Source organism: Vicia villosa, linkage group LG2 (genome assembly GCF_029867415.1).
Source record: "Vicia villosa cultivar HV-30 ecotype Madison, WI linkage group LG2, Vvil1.0, whole genome shotgun sequence".
Taxonomy (NCBI): domain Eukaryota; kingdom Viridiplantae; phylum Streptophyta; class Magnoliopsida; order Fabales; family Fabaceae; genus Vicia; species Vicia villosa.
Window position 1 is genome coordinate 217,604,170 of NC_081181.1, and position 16,237 is coordinate 217,620,406.

At 32.5% G+C, this 16,237-nt stretch overlaps 2 protein-coding genes across 4 annotated transcripts; both read right to left on the reverse strand.

Annotated features, from left to right (window-relative positions):
• Nucleotides 1-2,921: 2,921 nt before the first annotated feature.
• On the reverse strand, nucleotides 2,922-6,014 carry LOC131648263 (uncharacterized). The gene is made up of 10 exons (XM_058918037.1): nucleotides 5,463-6,014; nucleotides 5,254-5,348; nucleotides 5,024-5,091; nucleotides 4,853-4,896; nucleotides 4,682-4,759; nucleotides 4,441-4,594; nucleotides 4,066-4,218; nucleotides 3,836-3,946; nucleotides 3,528-3,596; nucleotides 2,922-3,388 (listed from the first exon to the last, which is right to left on the reverse strand). Exons 1-10 carry the CDS (start codon nucleotides 5,717-5,719, stop codon nucleotides 3,290-3,292), a joined length of 1,128 nt encoding a protein of 375 aa, XP_058774020.1. The 5' UTR covers nucleotides 5,720-6,014; the 3' UTR covers nucleotides 2,922-3,289.
• Nucleotides 6,015-10,042: 4,028 nt separating this feature from the next.
• Nucleotides 10,043-15,925, reverse strand: LOC131653915 (serine/threonine-protein phosphatase 7-like). 3 transcript variants are annotated; one of them, XM_058924257.1, is made up of 12 exons: nucleotides 15,769-15,925; nucleotides 15,408-15,571; nucleotides 15,274-15,324; nucleotides 15,014-15,178; nucleotides 13,976-14,545; nucleotides 13,280-13,753; nucleotides 12,564-12,704; nucleotides 11,784-11,888; nucleotides 11,069-11,134; nucleotides 10,582-10,776; nucleotides 10,438-10,509; nucleotides 10,043-10,237 (listed from the first exon to the last, which is right to left on the reverse strand). In XM_058924257.1, the coding sequence occupies exons 2-12, from the start codon at nucleotides 15,561-15,563 to the stop codon at nucleotides 10,163-10,165; spliced, it is 2,070 nt and encodes a 689-aa protein (XP_058780240.1). In that variant the 5' UTR covers nucleotides 15,564-15,571; nucleotides 15,769-15,925; the 3' UTR covers nucleotides 10,043-10,162. The 3 variants fall into 3 exon arrangements, with proteins under 3 accessions (XP_058780240.1, XP_058780239.1, XP_058780241.1); XM_058924256.1 differs by having other exon boundaries at nucleotides 15,765-15,922; XM_058924258.1 differs by having other exon boundaries at nucleotides 15,761-15,918.
• Nucleotides 15,926-16,237: the final 312 nt, after the last annotated feature.

A 16,237-nucleotide genomic window follows, 5' to 3' on the forward strand; every position in this document is an offset into this window, starting at 1 on the left:
TGCATCTGCAAACTAAAATTAACCAACGCCAAAAAACACTCCTCCAATATTTCCTTCTCCTAGACAAATAAATGCCTTCTCCCTTTCCAATTATCTCAAATGATCCCTCACCTCAACCCAGTACATCTTCACTACTAATATATTCCTATCTAAATATGGTCATAAAGCCTTGTAAACCTAGCACCAAAAAATTCATCTATTTTTTCAAAACAGGTTGTTCTCCCCGTTGCTTACAATCCTCTTACTATTGGCATCAAACCACCCATCATCACTCGTAGGGGTGTGTATGGTTGGTTATTTTCAAAAACCAAACCATAATCATTTTAAAATTATTTAAATGGTTTGAAATTATAGCCATAACTACATTTTAATCAAAACTGGCTATAAAGTCGGTTATAAATTTGGTTATGATTATATAGCCAGTTTTTAAAAAATCTAGTTTTAAAAATTATTTTTTCTGAATTTTTTTTTTCTTTTAAAAATAATAATTTATTTTGAGAATTAAAATATTTGGATTTGGATAATAACTTGATTATAATCGAATCCAAAATAATTTAACCGGTTAATAACCATTTAATTATATCTGGATTATATGGATAACCAAACCATTAATAACTAAAACAAATAATAATAATTCAATTATATCCAGATATTTAAAAGTGATTTAGATTTAGTTATGGACTTGGACATCACAATCGGATATTTTGCACACCCCTAATCACTCAGACCAATCTCATTCTAACACCGATCAAATCCCTTCATCATTTAGATGTCTTACTATCTCCTCCCAAAATTCTATCACCTTTCCTCATCTCATATTTTGCAACTAGCACCTTAAACCATAAACCTTTGTTATACATACTCACCACCATTTTTTTGTGATTTTTATACTTATCACTTTTACAATTTAAAATTTATTTATTTCAATTTTAACATTATCTCTCTTCAATTATTTATTTTCTTTAGTTATACATGTAAGAATTAAAGAGAGAACAAAGAGAAGCGGTCATACGGTAGAGCCACGGATCAAGTAGTGGCACTTACAGAGTGAAACACAAGGAATTTTTCAAGACAAGATTTTGGAGGGAGAGTTTGGACAAGCATAATGAGGTACAAATGATATGTGGAATAAGATAGCTCAAGAGATTACAAAAGTGGCTAAGGAGACGTTGGATAAATCAAGAGATTTTGAGCCTAGAGATAAAGAATCATGGTGGTGAAAAATGATTATTTTAAAGAGTGGTTTAGCTGTAATTCCAAAACTTAGAAAAAAAATTGTTTTAAAGAGTGGTCTATACGTAAAAATTCATAAACTTGGAAAAAGTATAAGAAAATCAAGAATGAGACTTAGAAGACGGTGAATGAAGCAAGAACCCTTAATAATATATATTATGGTAAATTTGTCGCTAAGATGAACATCATGCTTAAATTCAAAAATATTCCTTAATTTGTCATTAATTCAAACTCTAAATCTATCATTAATTCCATTTTAAAGAGATGATTTTTTTGCATGATATTGTCTCACATTATAATCATCTCTCTCACATTAGTATTAATAGAATTGACAATGAACCAAACCAACTCGAAAATAATTCAAAATTCGATTCGAAAATTAAATCGTTGAACTAGGTTCATGAACCAAATGAGCTGAATATGAGGTAAAAACTAAGTTCGTTAACTAAATGAGTTGAACTTGAACTATACATAGTTCGACTCGTTAGGTTCATGAGTCAACTCGATTATATATGAGATAGATTATATTGTCTTTAAGAGTAGGTTTAAATATTTTCTTCAAATCTTAGTCTCATATTTTCTTTCACAAATGTTAAAATTACACCAAAAATGACATCAACGCCGAATTTATATACTCTTTCATGTACATTTATTTTTAAATTATTTTCTTTAATGTTAAATATTTAATCAAATATAAGTTTATTTTTGAAATTTTAAAACATGAGTCTTAAAATTTTAGTGGTTCACTTTCTATACATATTCATTTGCCCTTATGTTATGTGCTCTCATAAACTAGGATGAGGCTTCAATGACTTTGAAATGACATAATTTTAGTGACTTTAGATCTTTTTCGTGATAGAAAAAGTGAGGGGGAAAAAAGGAAAATTAGAGGAGAGAGATTGAAGTGCAGATGAGAGAAAAAGGTACAGTCATAGTGACTATGACTTTGGCGCTTCAAAGTCACTTAAGCCTTACCCCATAAACTATGGGAATGATAGTTGAAGATAGCTGATAAGATAATTTCATAACTTTTAAATTAGCTAATGACTAATAAAATATTTGATATAGCTTTTAAATTAGCTAATGACTAATAAAATATTTGATTGAATCTATAATGTTTAATAAGTTTAGTAGTTGAAATAACTTATATTTGTAAAACTATAAAACTGACAAATTACTCTTTACAAACATTACTCTTAAATTTTAAAATATTTACTATATAAAGGATCAAATTGCAAGACTATAATAGAAAGGAAAAGAACTATAAAAACCAAAGTACTTAACATTTGTAAATTAGGAGATCAAAATAAAACTAAATAAATTTATGACTCATTCATACAATTTTGGTATGTATCAGGATTAGTAGATACTAGTAGCTAGCTTGTTTGGTTAGAATGAAGTGTTTTAGTAGCCGTACTAATAGAAGCCAAACATTGTGGTAAAAGAACCTTCAATGCTTTCATTCATGAAGCCGACAATGATTAAATTCCATCTCATCAATGTCTGCTCTAAACTAGATCTTCTGTGGTAGACCAGTTTTGGCATTAAACACAGTAGTTACTTCTATTATTACTTGTCGGTCATTAATTTTGTTTCACAATCCATAAACAAACTTAACTTACAAAATCTAATTGCATTCAATTTGAAAATTTAATTCTTTCAACAAAAACTGTATCCATTAGATCACATTTCTAATAAATAATCAATCCAAAGTTTAACTATCTGAAACAAATGTTACAAGCTGTGTTGCAGTGTTTTGCTAGCAATAGATATTACAAACAGACCAAATGGCATTTTTCTAAAACATGCCCAACAAATTACAAGAAGCTTTTGCTTCAAATCAGAAATAAAATAACTAAGTGGCCAAGGGAAATGAAACAATGAAGAAGGAAACCCAAAAAAAAGTGTAAAAATAAAGAGTACAAATTCAAATCAACTATTGAATTGGTGTGATGACTCTACCACTTCTGCTCCATCTTTGCTTTAAAGAAGAAAAAGGAAAAAGAATTCTCAAATCTCTGATGTACACATAACACAAACACACTGAATTTTTAATTTAGTCTCCACCGGGAATCACAGCAGAAATCCAATCTGATGTTGTCGTTTGAATATCGGTTTCAATATGAGGAGAAACAGATACCGGAGTCACTGCAACCTGTTTTTCGAAATCACATACAAGAATCCATCAAAATGAGAAGGAGCAAAATTGGTACATGTATGACAGCACATAAAGATACTTGTATAGTTGCGAGCAACCACACCAATTGAGAAAATAATTCAATGTTCGAACTTACATATCCACTTTCAAGTGCTCTGTAATCCAGATCATCATCTTCTATTTCTTCCTGCTGCTTCTCCAAAAACTGAAGGTACAAGTAGTAGAATGTAGCTAAGTTCACTTACACATAATGTATGAAGGGAACAAATTAAAAATCTAAAATACAAAGAATGGTAAAACTCATGGTTAAAAACTTAAATAAATTTTCTCAAAGATGAAGGTAACCTCTATGATAATCTATACTCCACAAATTGGTTCTATACTTAGTAATGGAAACAGATTAACTTCAATACTAATCAAGATCCCCCTAATCCTCCCATTTACCTCTAGTCGGAAGTACTTCTTCACTCTGTTGGTATCAGGTTTTCCTGCAGCTCCAGTTGATTCAATAATCTCCAAATTCTTTTTCTGTGTAGCTAACCGACGAGCTGCACCCTGAACAAGATACGGATTCAAATATCAGCATCAATAGATTAGATGCATTAAAATCAGTCCAAGACTAAACAGAAAATATCAACATAACATGGGATGTGTGTGTAATGTAGGATACTTACAGCTGCAGAGGCATCTCGGCCAAGCTGAGCAAACTGAAGACCTAGGCCACCTTGTGGGTTGGCCAAGAAATGACCAGTTGGATAGCGGCTATTTGAAACAGCTAGCCAGTTTGGAGTGGATCTCCACATACTTTGCTTGGTCAATTTGAAACCCTGTCAATAAAAGGATACCACTGCATCAGTGTTAACAATATGCAAGAAAGGAACAACAAAGAAATCATTTGTTCATCCAATTTCAATGGCCAGCTAGAATACTTTCATGCACACTAGATTTTGTACAATATATGACCAAAAACCTAGAGGGCTAGAGCATTTGCACATCGCAGTGAAACATAAAAAAACAAAATCATCCGATTTATAATAAAACTTACACACCTTGTTGCTCAAAGGTGACCTCGGAATTTCTATATTTAGAAAGCACTCTTTGGGAAAAGTTCCCTTTTCAATATCCCTAATAGCTGCATTTATCAATGGTAAACAGACTTCTACTGCATCCTTGAAATCAGTTTCTTGGCTTTCATCCTTCTTCCTATAACAGGATAAGATACCAATTCACAATCATTAGCGTAAAAGCATGATCAAAACCAAAAACCGATGTCTAGAATCATTGACTAACCAGTTTAATGATATTGATAATGACGGTACGCCACATAGCAATGCCTCCCTAGCTCCAGCAACAACCCCCGAGTAGAACCTAGAGTATTCTAAAGCATGAGATACAAAGATACAAAGCTTAAAACAGAATAGGTACATACGGGTAAGTCCTATACTAGATTTAGCAACTTACGTGTGATGGCCGCAACTTGATCCCCGGTTAATCCCACTAATAACCTGAAATTCAATTCAATTCAATTCAATTCAATTCATGATCCATATATATCACAGCATTTCATCATGAGAACAAACATCATGATTCAATTTACATTTGTAACATTGAAAAACTATAATAAATGCTAACCAACACAGGCTTTGACCACGAAAACAACGCCCCAGATAAAGCCAACGAAACACAATCCACCGGAGTTCCTGAATCATCATAAATTACAAATCAGAAAACAATAACAAATTCATATCTATTAGTAGCATCATAAAAAATAAAAAAATCTTTTTTTTTTTGATAAAAAAATTTAGCTTTTCAATTTGAATGAAGCAGATTTAGAAACAGATTTGAATGAATGAAGATTATACCCGAAATCTCAAAAGCAAAAGCACCATTAACTTTAACCGAACAAGCTTCCACAGTTTCTCGAAGCGTAACAGAATGCCCAGAAACAGATTTATCCCTAAAGCAACCATTTCAGCAACTAACAAAAATTACAAACACATTCCACATTATTCAAATTCAATAACAAAGAAGAACCAAAAAAAAAAAAATCGATTTCACAAACAGAACGCACGATTGAGGAACGCAAACATGAACATTGTAAAGTCCCTGAAGAACGAGAGCTTCAACTAGGTTCGTAAGACCCGGCGATTCAACTCCCTCGCTATTCGTGAGCAAGACAATAGGTTTAGATTCATCGAACTCGACGGGTTCGTCGGCGGAAGACGAAACGGCGTCGTTAGGTTCATCATCTTGTGGTTGAGGATTGGTGGTTGATTTTCTGTTGAGAAGTGCTTCTTGGAGATTGGAAACGAGGCCCGGGGGCATCATGGTGAAACGACGTCGTAGTGGAATGGGGAAAAGAGATAGTGAAATTGAATTGGGAAATTGGTGGAAGAAAAACCCTAGAGAAAGAGAAAGGGGAAAAAATTGAATTGGATAATTGAGATGGTGTGAGATGATGATAGAGCGGTTCTAACGGCGTTTACCGTACGAAAACGAAACACAAGTTGATTAGTGTTACTGTTATTATTATTAAACTATTAATTAACTGGTTAATTAGAGTGAAAATGAAAGGATTGATTGATTGATCAAAGAGACAAAGTAGGAAATGAAGAAGGAACGGTAATCAAATTACAGGCTTAGGATGTGGATGTTATGTTGAGATCTTTGGTTGTGTTCAATGTTCATTTTTATTAGGAAAAATTAATAATGTAATTAATAGTGTATTAAAACTTAAATAATTTTACTTCCTTTGATTCCGGAATGATTATTTGCTTTAGTTTTATAAAACATAAAGTTTTTTAAAAATTTAGATTGTACTAGTGTGCTAGCTAAACTATGGTCAAATTAATTTAACAAGTCAAGGTAATTATAGCATTTAGAAGGTTTCAATGCGTCCCACTTTATCTTTGAAAGGACCCATGTGCTAGTAAATAATGTCAATTTAAGCTTTAAGAAAAGTTTTCACATGTGGATTTAAAAAAAAAAACAACAACATTAAGGCTTTCTTTGGTAAAACTAGCTGGTAGCTGATAGTTGGTGACTGGTAGCTGATAACGGGTAGCTGGTGACTGATAGCTGATAAGTTAATTTGAGTGTTTGGTAAATTAGTTGTTACACTAACTGATAAATACAAAATGACACAAAAGGAGATTCTTATTAAAAAAATTGTGATTTATTTATCTTATCATATTATATTATTATATTATTAAATTAATTTCTATTTGATAAGAATAAATATATTAATACAAACTTACAAAGCAATTTTAATATATGTGAAAAATTTAAGAAACATCAAAATACTTTAAATTTGTATATAAATTATATAAATAAATTTAACGAAATACATGAAATTATTCAGTTAAATTAATCAAAATTAATGATAAAAATAAGTTTATTATTTAATATTATACCATAAAAATATAACAAAATTTTTAATTTTCTTCGTATCGGTTAATCTCATTGATTCTTCAATTACGTTTCACTAACTTGAGAATTATCAACATTATTTCAAAATTTATTGTATACTTTAGATGTTATTAAAAACATTAAAGATTAAAAAAAAATATTAAACATTGAATCATAATATATATCGAAGGGTAAAAATATATTTTTGTTGAAATAATAAGGATATAAATGGAAGAAAAAGTCACAAGCTAAAAGCTACAAGCTCAAAAGCTACTTCAAATAGCTTTTCAAAAAAAAGACAAAAGCTAGTAAAAAAAGCTAAAAGCTAAAAGCTAAAAACATTACCAAACAGAGCTTTTTTATTTAAATAAACTAAAAAATTAAAAGCTCTTTTTATGGTCTTACCAAACAGACTCTAAAAATCTACCATGGTTAAATTTTACATTTAATATGTACTTAAAATTTATTTTTATCTACTTTTTATTGATAGTTGAATTTAAAATTAGCAAGTTTCACTCAACCGAATGATACTAATTAGTTAAAGCAGTTGTAACAATAAATATTATTTCATCTGTCTAGATATGAATTTTTGTTTTAAATGTTGCATCTATCTTATCGATTTTTTCTTTAATATATAAGAAAATTGTGGAAGAGAAATCAGCTTTTGATAAATATTTGATTGAATCCTTCTAAGAAATCTTTGGTAGAGAATCTGGTGGAGGGGAAGATCCTTGAAATGCAAGTGATTAAGATGCATAGGATAATGGAGATTTGTTGACCTAACATGAAATGAAGAAAAAATTTATACATGTTAATCGATCACAAAGTCAAGTTAAGTGGTTAAAAGTTAAGCGATGATGTGTTCTAAACTACTTGATTTCTTTTCGACGATAAATCAATCACAAGTAAGTTGTAACTTATGGTTGTCTAAATCTGTAAAGAATGGTTTATAAGTCACTGCAAGAAAGAAAGGAAATGTGATCTTAAATATCATATAGAATCTCAAGATAGTTTACTTCAAACATTTCTCTTATTTGATTTTGGATTTGAGAATTATAGGTGGCCATTTTAAAATATTAGGTTTCTAAGTAATAAGTATTCAAAGACCTAATGAAAAGATAATAAAAAAGTGATTTACAAGGAAAAGAGAAAAAATAAAGAAAAATAGAAAGTAAGGGTGGAGAGCGCAAGATTCAGTAGAAACAATTTATTTATAAAAAGGAATCTAATGATTTGACAGGGTTATCACTTAATTCATAGAGCAGATCAAGATTATCGTCAAATCTATAAAAAAAAAAATGAGCTTTACTATTCGGAGTCGAGATAAATTTAACATGACCACTTTTCTCCTTTATGGTGCAATGATGTCATTATTTACAGACACCCTCTGACTTTTTGGAGGGAACGACTCTCTAACTTTGTCACTCTCTCACACATCATGTTTCCCTCTCTTTTTCTTCTCTTTCTCACTTCTCTCTATCAAAATTGCCTAAAGTTAGGTAAAGTTAGAGGCTTCAAAGTAAGAGAATTTATTTCTCACTATTTACATGCAATAATTATCGTTATACTTTATAACACATCATCTTAAAGCTCAGGGTCAATCAATAGGCAAGAATTTGTTTAAACCTAAAAATAAATAGCTCACTAGCCGAAATTGGTAAGATGCCAATTTAAGATTGGTTAACTTTCTCTCAGATGAATGAAGGTTAAGACAAATACAAAGAAAATGAATACAAATTAATCAAATTAAATCAAAAATCTTTCTTAATTTACTAAGGACCACAAAGATCGCGGGGTATTAGATTCTATTAAAACTTATGTTCGTTGTTTGTAGTGTCACAAACTAAATAGTTATTGAAATGGAGTGACGTTTTAATGAGATTGTGTAAATGTGGATCAAAGAAATGAAAAATATTACAAAAGAGAGTAGAGCGAGTTGAACATAGGGCATCATGTACCCAAGTAACTAGTTGAACAAGATGCTAAAGATATAGCACACAGTTGTTTTGTCCAAAAAAACTAATGTTTACCTGTGAATATTGTACTAATAATTTTTTTTTCAAAACATAATCAATCAAACAAACTTTTTTTTTTATGCATATTCATCCCTCACTCACTTTGACTTTGCTTTACACGTTACTTAGTGTGGGTTTGGATACCACTTAGAAAATAACATCAAGTCTCAAACCACCTTTCAATTCCCCAGCTTCTACTAGATCCACGTCTGACTGGTGAAAAAAAAAAATCCAAACAATCACTTTTGTTTTTTAAATCTTGATATCCGACTTTACGACCGATTAATTCAAGAGGATCAATCTTACCGTCTACTAAATCTTGATATCCGACTTTACGACCGATTAATTCAAGAGGATCAATCTTACCGTCTACTAGCGAATACCCTATTTAAAGTCTGAGCAAAATTCTGTATGGACCCAAATCTTCACCACTATCCAAACAATCACATAATGTTTGTTTGGAAACATGTTTGCATTCTAAATATCAAATCCCAGTGTCATTTTAACGTGATAATTGTGACGCTGAAAATTGGAGTGTTGGAGAAAACATGTGTTTCTCTGCATGGTAAGGCACGAACAAAGAGGTATTTAGTTGAGAGCCATTACTCGACATATCGATTAAATTTCATGTTCAGCAACAGTTTTATTTTTAATATTTTTCATATAAAAATTTTATTTAGATTAATTGTAAAAAAAATCTTTTAAAATCTTAAATCCTTAACAAACTAATTGAATTTGTGATACAGTCGTCATTTATGTATGGGCAAAGATATTTTGTAAATGAAAATGTAATGTCCTATTCATGAAGAAACAAGTGGTGGTATAATAATGGCGTAATGAAGGATCAAGTCAACAAGGTTAAATACAACCAACCAAGACATTTTCCAAAGAGGTGGATGGCTCACGTATTAATCCACAACTTCAATATGATATAGTACTAATTACAACCAACATTATTAAATAATATTAATTAGACTTTGTCCTAAATGAATATAGTTGCAACACCATTCTTTTATTATGGTTTCAAGACTTTGTTTTCTAATTAAATAACAATGTCCAATGTTTTGAAGAATAATAAATATTCTTCATAGAAGCAGGGTTTCCTTTTTAATTTTGAACGTGCACATCATGTCTGGTTGGTCTCTATTAATTTTCTGCTTCTTAATTTGAGTGAAATGATCAAAACAACTTATAAGTTGGAAAAGAAACTATTCCATGCTCTTGAAAGTAAAGCTAAGAATTCTTTATTCTGAAGCAAAAATCACTTGGTCAAACTAATACTTACACATGAATGACATACATGTTAGCTGAGTAATGTAATCAAAGGATAACAAGGCATTTGTGTACATCAATTGTGACCTCTTTCCTTACGTTTACTAGCTTTACTTCGCAAAGCCGATACACGAGCACTGTTCTCGGTCTCCTGAGTTGAAAATATTAGATTTAGCTTACCCTCCAAAAAGATATATATGTGAAAAAACTAGATGTGTTTAACCATGCAGAAAGGCAGTACCGAAATCCATGGAAGAAATGGAAAAGCATTTGAGTAGGAAAAAATTAACAGTAGTTTGACATATATCCAACTTAGACCATTATAGTAAATATATAATGTCATGAACTCACCCTTGTTGCAATCATGTGTTTAAGGCCAGCAACGAGCTCGAACAAATAATTATAAGCACCCGCGTGTGGCTCCTGCAAAATCGAGAATTTTGGTTCAGGATTAGCCATATTTACAAAATGTTGGTAAATTGTAAATGATGCTACCTCTATGTTAGGAGGCAGGGGAAACCCTTCCACCAATGGAGCTCTTGGAACCTGCACAACTTGAGAACCGCCTGAACCATCCGGAAGCTGAACACTCCAACTTGGGGCATTATATATGCCTAATGACTCGAAGTCGAATTCGGGTCTCGGCGCATCTTGAGGACCCGAAAAGGAGGAGGTCGAGGCCTCTATGTCCTTATCAACAAAAGTAAGTTTGTTCAATTATCCGTCTCTGGCAGGAAATACAACATAATGATGACGATGAAAAAAATTATATTCATTTCTGGGCATAGCAAAAGAGATAGTGTAATTACAATTCAAAATGATAAAATATAAGGATGATTGGTCGGTGGAATAGTATGATCAAGGGCTTCTGAACCTTACTGTGTTTCATATTCAACTTAACGCATTTTCATTCAACTTATAGACTATAGTTAAAACACATTAGCAGAGGAACACTTATGGGAAAAGCTATTTGCTAACATACGATTTGAGAAGAGTCTAGTTGACTCAAGTCCATATCATCAGCATCAAAATCGACACAAGGATACACCTGGGAAGCAAGTATAACAGATGTCAGTAACAATTAACATTAACAGAAGATAATAGAAAAAACATTTCAACTTTTTTAATGACTGATGACTAGTATAGTTATGTTTGGGGTGAGGATCAAATTTTTCTTCTTATCAATCTACTTGTTAACTCCCCCACCTAGCCAGCCTTATATCTCCAAACATTTCAATATATTAAAATACATATTTCTAAGAAAAGATATTTTTCACAGGACAATTCTCACATATCTTAAAATGTTTTACACATATCATCTAGATAGCCACAATTTCCTAATTTATTATTTAAATTATTTTTCAAAATCTGTTCCAGATTCAATACAAATCTTAGTTTTCTGCCCACTCTAAGAGACTGCCGGCTTTAATCTGATCTGATCACCTATGATTGAAAGGAAACCGTTGGAGTTTAGGCAAGACATGACTCAAGACCAAGAATGGACATTTGGAACATGAAATTTTGTACAATTCAATGTTCTTATCTTAAATTTTGGCCGCAATCCAAAAGCCAGCTCAATGAGTAGGGATTGTCTAGGTTTTCTGAGAACAACTTCGGCTATATCTTGGGTCAATGTAGGATTCCAACAGAAGTATGCCATTCAATCTTTGTAAGATAACTAGATAAAGACTTGTTACCATTGGTCTTTCTGCTGATTTGAATGACTGAAAGGAAGGAGTTGCAAAATCTGGCGACTTCAATATTGCATATGCTCCTTCATTGTTATACCTCGTCCCCCCAAACTGCAATACATGAGACCTTTTAAGAGATATACGATACTTCAGATGCTGCAGATCTCAATGTAACACGTCCTTGCATTAAGCTACATTTAATCACTCAAACACTAAAAAAGTACAAAATATATGTTTTCTTCAAACCAATATGTCTGTAACAATCCCCATATGTAGAGTTGCAAATGAATCTTAAACCACTTGTTTTGTTTATTATGTATAAAATGTTCAGCCATTTCAAAGATAAGTTATTTGAAAATATGCATTCCTACATACTAGATTCCTAAACAGGTAGTGCCAGCAACACTCACTCTAAAACACTCTTTAAAACACTCGCTCTCTTATTGGGAAATTCATGTGAGTCCTATCATTTTGGAAATGGACCCGTGTAAATTTCACCTAATATAAGAATGAGTGAGTACCACGCTTTTTAAACAAACATCAGATTCTACTTATAAAAAAATTATGACAATTTTAATAGACAATGGCATAAATTGGAAGCCAATGGCCAATAGTACATGCTAGCATTTATAGCTATGACTAAGCTTGTGGTCTTCAGTGTTCCCAAAAATCAATCAGTGAACCATTATGAATTATGATATTGCTATGGAAAAAGCTGGAGGTGCAACAAGTGCAATTTTTTAATTAACGAATAACAAAGTGCTAGTGTTATATGAAAAATTGAACCTGCGGGTAATCTGGAGCACTAAAAAGTGTATATAGCTTTCCTGACTCGCCATCATGATCTATGCTGTATCCGTTCAACATATCCCCAAAATCATCCCTACCAGCCCTTGCATCTGGTCCTTCATGTGATCTGATGATCAGCTATGCAGGAAGAATAATATTCACTAAGCTTAAAGAATATCTACTGAGCCATCAAATAATATTTATAACTTGCACTGCTTCTTTTGTTCACATCTGAACACGCAATTCATCTTGAACATTGACAAGTGTCGCTGATAACAATTTTTTTTTAAAAATTCCAAACACCTGATAACAAGCTACTTAAATGTGGAATTTTAGTGTTTGCATTCTTGGTAAGTAGAGAGATGTAACTCATGAACATAAATGGGCGCATTACTCCTAGATAAAATTCCCTGGTTTAAGGGTAATTCATGAAAAGAGGAATGGGGAACAAATGTTTTTATTTTCATTTAGCATTGAACTTCCTGATCCTAGGAATATTAAAAAAAAAATTAAAAATAAAAAACTAGAAAAACGCTATGATTATAGCTTGCTGACAGAAAAATAATAATTTGGTAGGGTAGACATAAATGACATCAAATACAAGTTTAATAATTAGAAGATCAAGAAATCTTATTCAAACTACTTATTGCAGTAAAATAAATAAGCACTTTATTATTCTGTCTTAGTTATGTCATTATTATTTGGAATATTACCTTCAAACTGTGCTGCTTTAAGAAAGCCTCGGTGCAATCAGGACCGTACCATAAACCTAATTTTCGACCTGCATTAACCCTCAGACCATCACTATTCGATGGTTTTGACCAGAGAATGTCACTCAATAATATGTTAGGACCCTCATGTGGAGCATCTATGCAAGTTCTTTTAACTTGAGATAAATCAGCTAAAGAACCAAGGTCCATCCTTTGTGTCATTTTCCGTTTTGGCTTTTCTGAAGGGGAAGCAGCAGCATGAATGCTGCGGAAAAGCCCCCCATGAGTAGTATAAACACGGTTGGCAATAACTGACGCTAATGGAAGTTCCTTGAAACACTCTAGAAATTTATTGTACACATCTTCACTTTGATTGCCATATTTGGTCTGTACCTCTATCTTAAAACCATATTGTTCAGTGCAATATCTTGATTCATGATTTCCACGGAGTAGATATACTCTGTGAGGCATCAAGACCTGAATATACAACGACAGACTTTAGATACTGATAAAAAGTCGAAAAGAAATATGTATCACTTTTGTATTTGGTCACAGTAAAAGTTGCTAGGTCATATAAATATTTCTATATGTACTCTTCTGTGTTCTTTCTTTCTCCTCCTGGAAAATATGCACCAACAAGGCAACAACCCCGGCAAATTCATGAAATATCTATAAAAATTTTAAGTCTCATCATCTTACCTTCCAAGCTAGCAAGACCAAGAACACCTCAATGCCCCAAGCTCCTTCATCAACATAATTACCATTGAAAACATAAAACTGGTTCTCAGAAGGCATTCCTGCATGCTTCAAAAGAAACATTAAATCATGAAACTGCCCATGTATATCACCTACAACAATGACTCTAGAATCTTCTCCGAGGCAATTAATCTCCACACAGTTTGGTTCTTTACTTAAAACATTACAAGCAGCATCTATCAATTTGAACACCACAAAGGTCTGCATAACATGACAGAATTCAGTTGGCAATGTCTTCTGTGAAGCCTTCTCAAGGATGAACATCATGTCCTGAACCCACTCAAGGGTGACACAATCATCGGAAGGCCACAGAAGAAATTGCTGAAAGCACGATGACAGCAGAGACTCTTCTACTTCATCTATCCCATTTTCAAATCCTAAAACCTGATCCACGTCTAACATCTCATCTTCATGCATCATGCTTTGTGCCTCATCAATTAGAATATCCCCGTTGCTGATCTTGATCGAATCAACCACAGGACTGCCTCTCACCCCTTCATCCACAAAGCAAACCTGTAAACTGATTAATGTACCTTAAGAGAAATCTTAAATATAGACAAGGGGAGAAAAGTCCAAAATTACTGAGGCAACTGGAAGGAAGAACTTATTCGCACTTATCTTGCAACACAAGCACTTGCGTAAGTGTCTGGAAGAGCTTATAAAAAAAAAGGTTATTAAAAGTCCAAAAGCTTTGTTTTAGCTTATTTTCATAAGCTCCTCAAGACGGCTTATACATACAGCGTCGATTCAAAGTTTAAGCTTGTTTCCTCTTGGATTGCAGAAACAACTTATATAAGCTCTTACACGATAAGACCTTAATGAATAAACACTTAATTAGGTTACATGATAAGACCTTGTTAAATGAATGCTTGATTAAGTAACATGATAAGACCGCGGTTAAGCAAAATGATAAGACCGCGTTGAATGAACGCTTAATTAAGCTTTTTACTCAAAACACTTTACATAGTATTAACCCCTTACTTGGTCTGCAAGTATCTCAGACGTAGTTATTGCAACTCTAGGTTGCTTATCAACAATCCCATGTGCAAGTTCTTTCATCCTCAAAACTAAATGCATCCTCTGGTCATCCAAGCCTTCATAGGACATCCTACTTAACATATGAACGATATCTCTGGACGCACACACCTGCAAACTGCATCAAGTCAGCTCCAACAGAGCAACAAAACATCCATACTAACAAAATCAATCATGAATAAATACACTAATGAAGCAAAGTGAACCATTTTCTCAATGCTGTAGCGCAGCGCAGAAATCACGTCATTCTTGGTCACCTGTAAATAGCACCCAATATTGTGAGGAAGGAAAATTATGCAGAAAAACATGATCAGCTTTTTATATCTTTATATAATCTAACCTTTCTATCTCGATCATCAACAACCCCGCGCGCAATTTCTCTCATCATCACTAAGGAATGAACTTGCTGGTCGTCTAAATTCTCCCAAGACATTGAATTGATTCCTTCAATAATCTTATGGCACCCATTCTTGATTACCTCTTTGTGATGCTCCATGACTAAAACTGCGAAATGTAACAAACCAGAGTAACCCATATGAAAAATTTCACTCAACTCATCATGAATATAGTTCAGAGTATACATTTAAAGCTTTGCACAATGATTCAAGTCAATGAGAAAGGAAATGCAAGAACTTTGAAGAGTGCTACATAGTGAAAAATGAAAACCCAAATTAGGGGAATGAAAAAGGGAACTCACTCACTGGTGGAAACTATGCATGTGTCGATGAGTTCAATCGAAGCTTCGAGATTCTACTTTGCAGTGAACGATGCATGAGTTCAAGAGTGAAATGAAAATTAGGGTTTATTTGCTAGATATTCAAATTGGATTAGAGAAAGAGGATTGAAATTGATCTTTAAAAATTTACAAAATAAATTAACTTTTATATGTTTTTTAATATTTTTTTTCTTGCCTAAATAAAACCTTTTAAGAAGAGCTTTAAAGTAGGTTAGAAAAATACTTTTAATTGTTAATAGAAGTTTCTAACCCTCAGTTTGTAGTTTTTTATTGTTAATTCTCTATAACTATAATTGACAATTTGGTAATAATTTTGGTAAAATTAACTTAACAGTAACATGTTGAATAAGATGTTCTAACACGTAGGTATTGGTATCAATTGGTATCGGAGCAGGCATTCTGCTCTGTATTTGGGTGAGATTTGAGAAAGCTAC

Bases quoted from the DNA above. Each gene is read 5' to 3' on its own strand.
- LOC131648263 (XM_058918037.1), bottom strand. From the start codon at position 5,719: ATGATGCCCCCGGGCCTCGTTTCCAATCTCCAAGAAGCACTTCTCAAC. The intron at 4,897-5,023 runs GTTAGCATTTAT...ATTGAATTTCAG, and splicing joins CGTGGTCAAAGCCTGTGTTG to GTTATTAGTGGGATTAACCG. The intron at 4,219-4,440 runs GTGTGTAAGTTT...TTTTATTGACAG, and splicing joins GGTCACCTTTGAGCAACAAG to GGTTTCAAATTGACCAAGCA.
- LOC131653915 (XM_058924257.1), bottom strand. From the start codon at position 15,563: ATGGAGCATCACAAAGAGGTAATCAAGAATGGGTGCCATAAGATTATT. The intron at 11,889-12,563 runs GTTCAATTTTTC...CATGTATTGCAG, and splicing joins GTGCTCCAGATTACCCGCAG to TTTGGGGGGACGAGGTATAA. The intron at 11,135-11,783 runs GTAACAAGTCTT...CTTGCTTCCCAG, and splicing joins AATCAGCAGAAAGACCAATG to GTGTATCCTTGTGTCGATTT.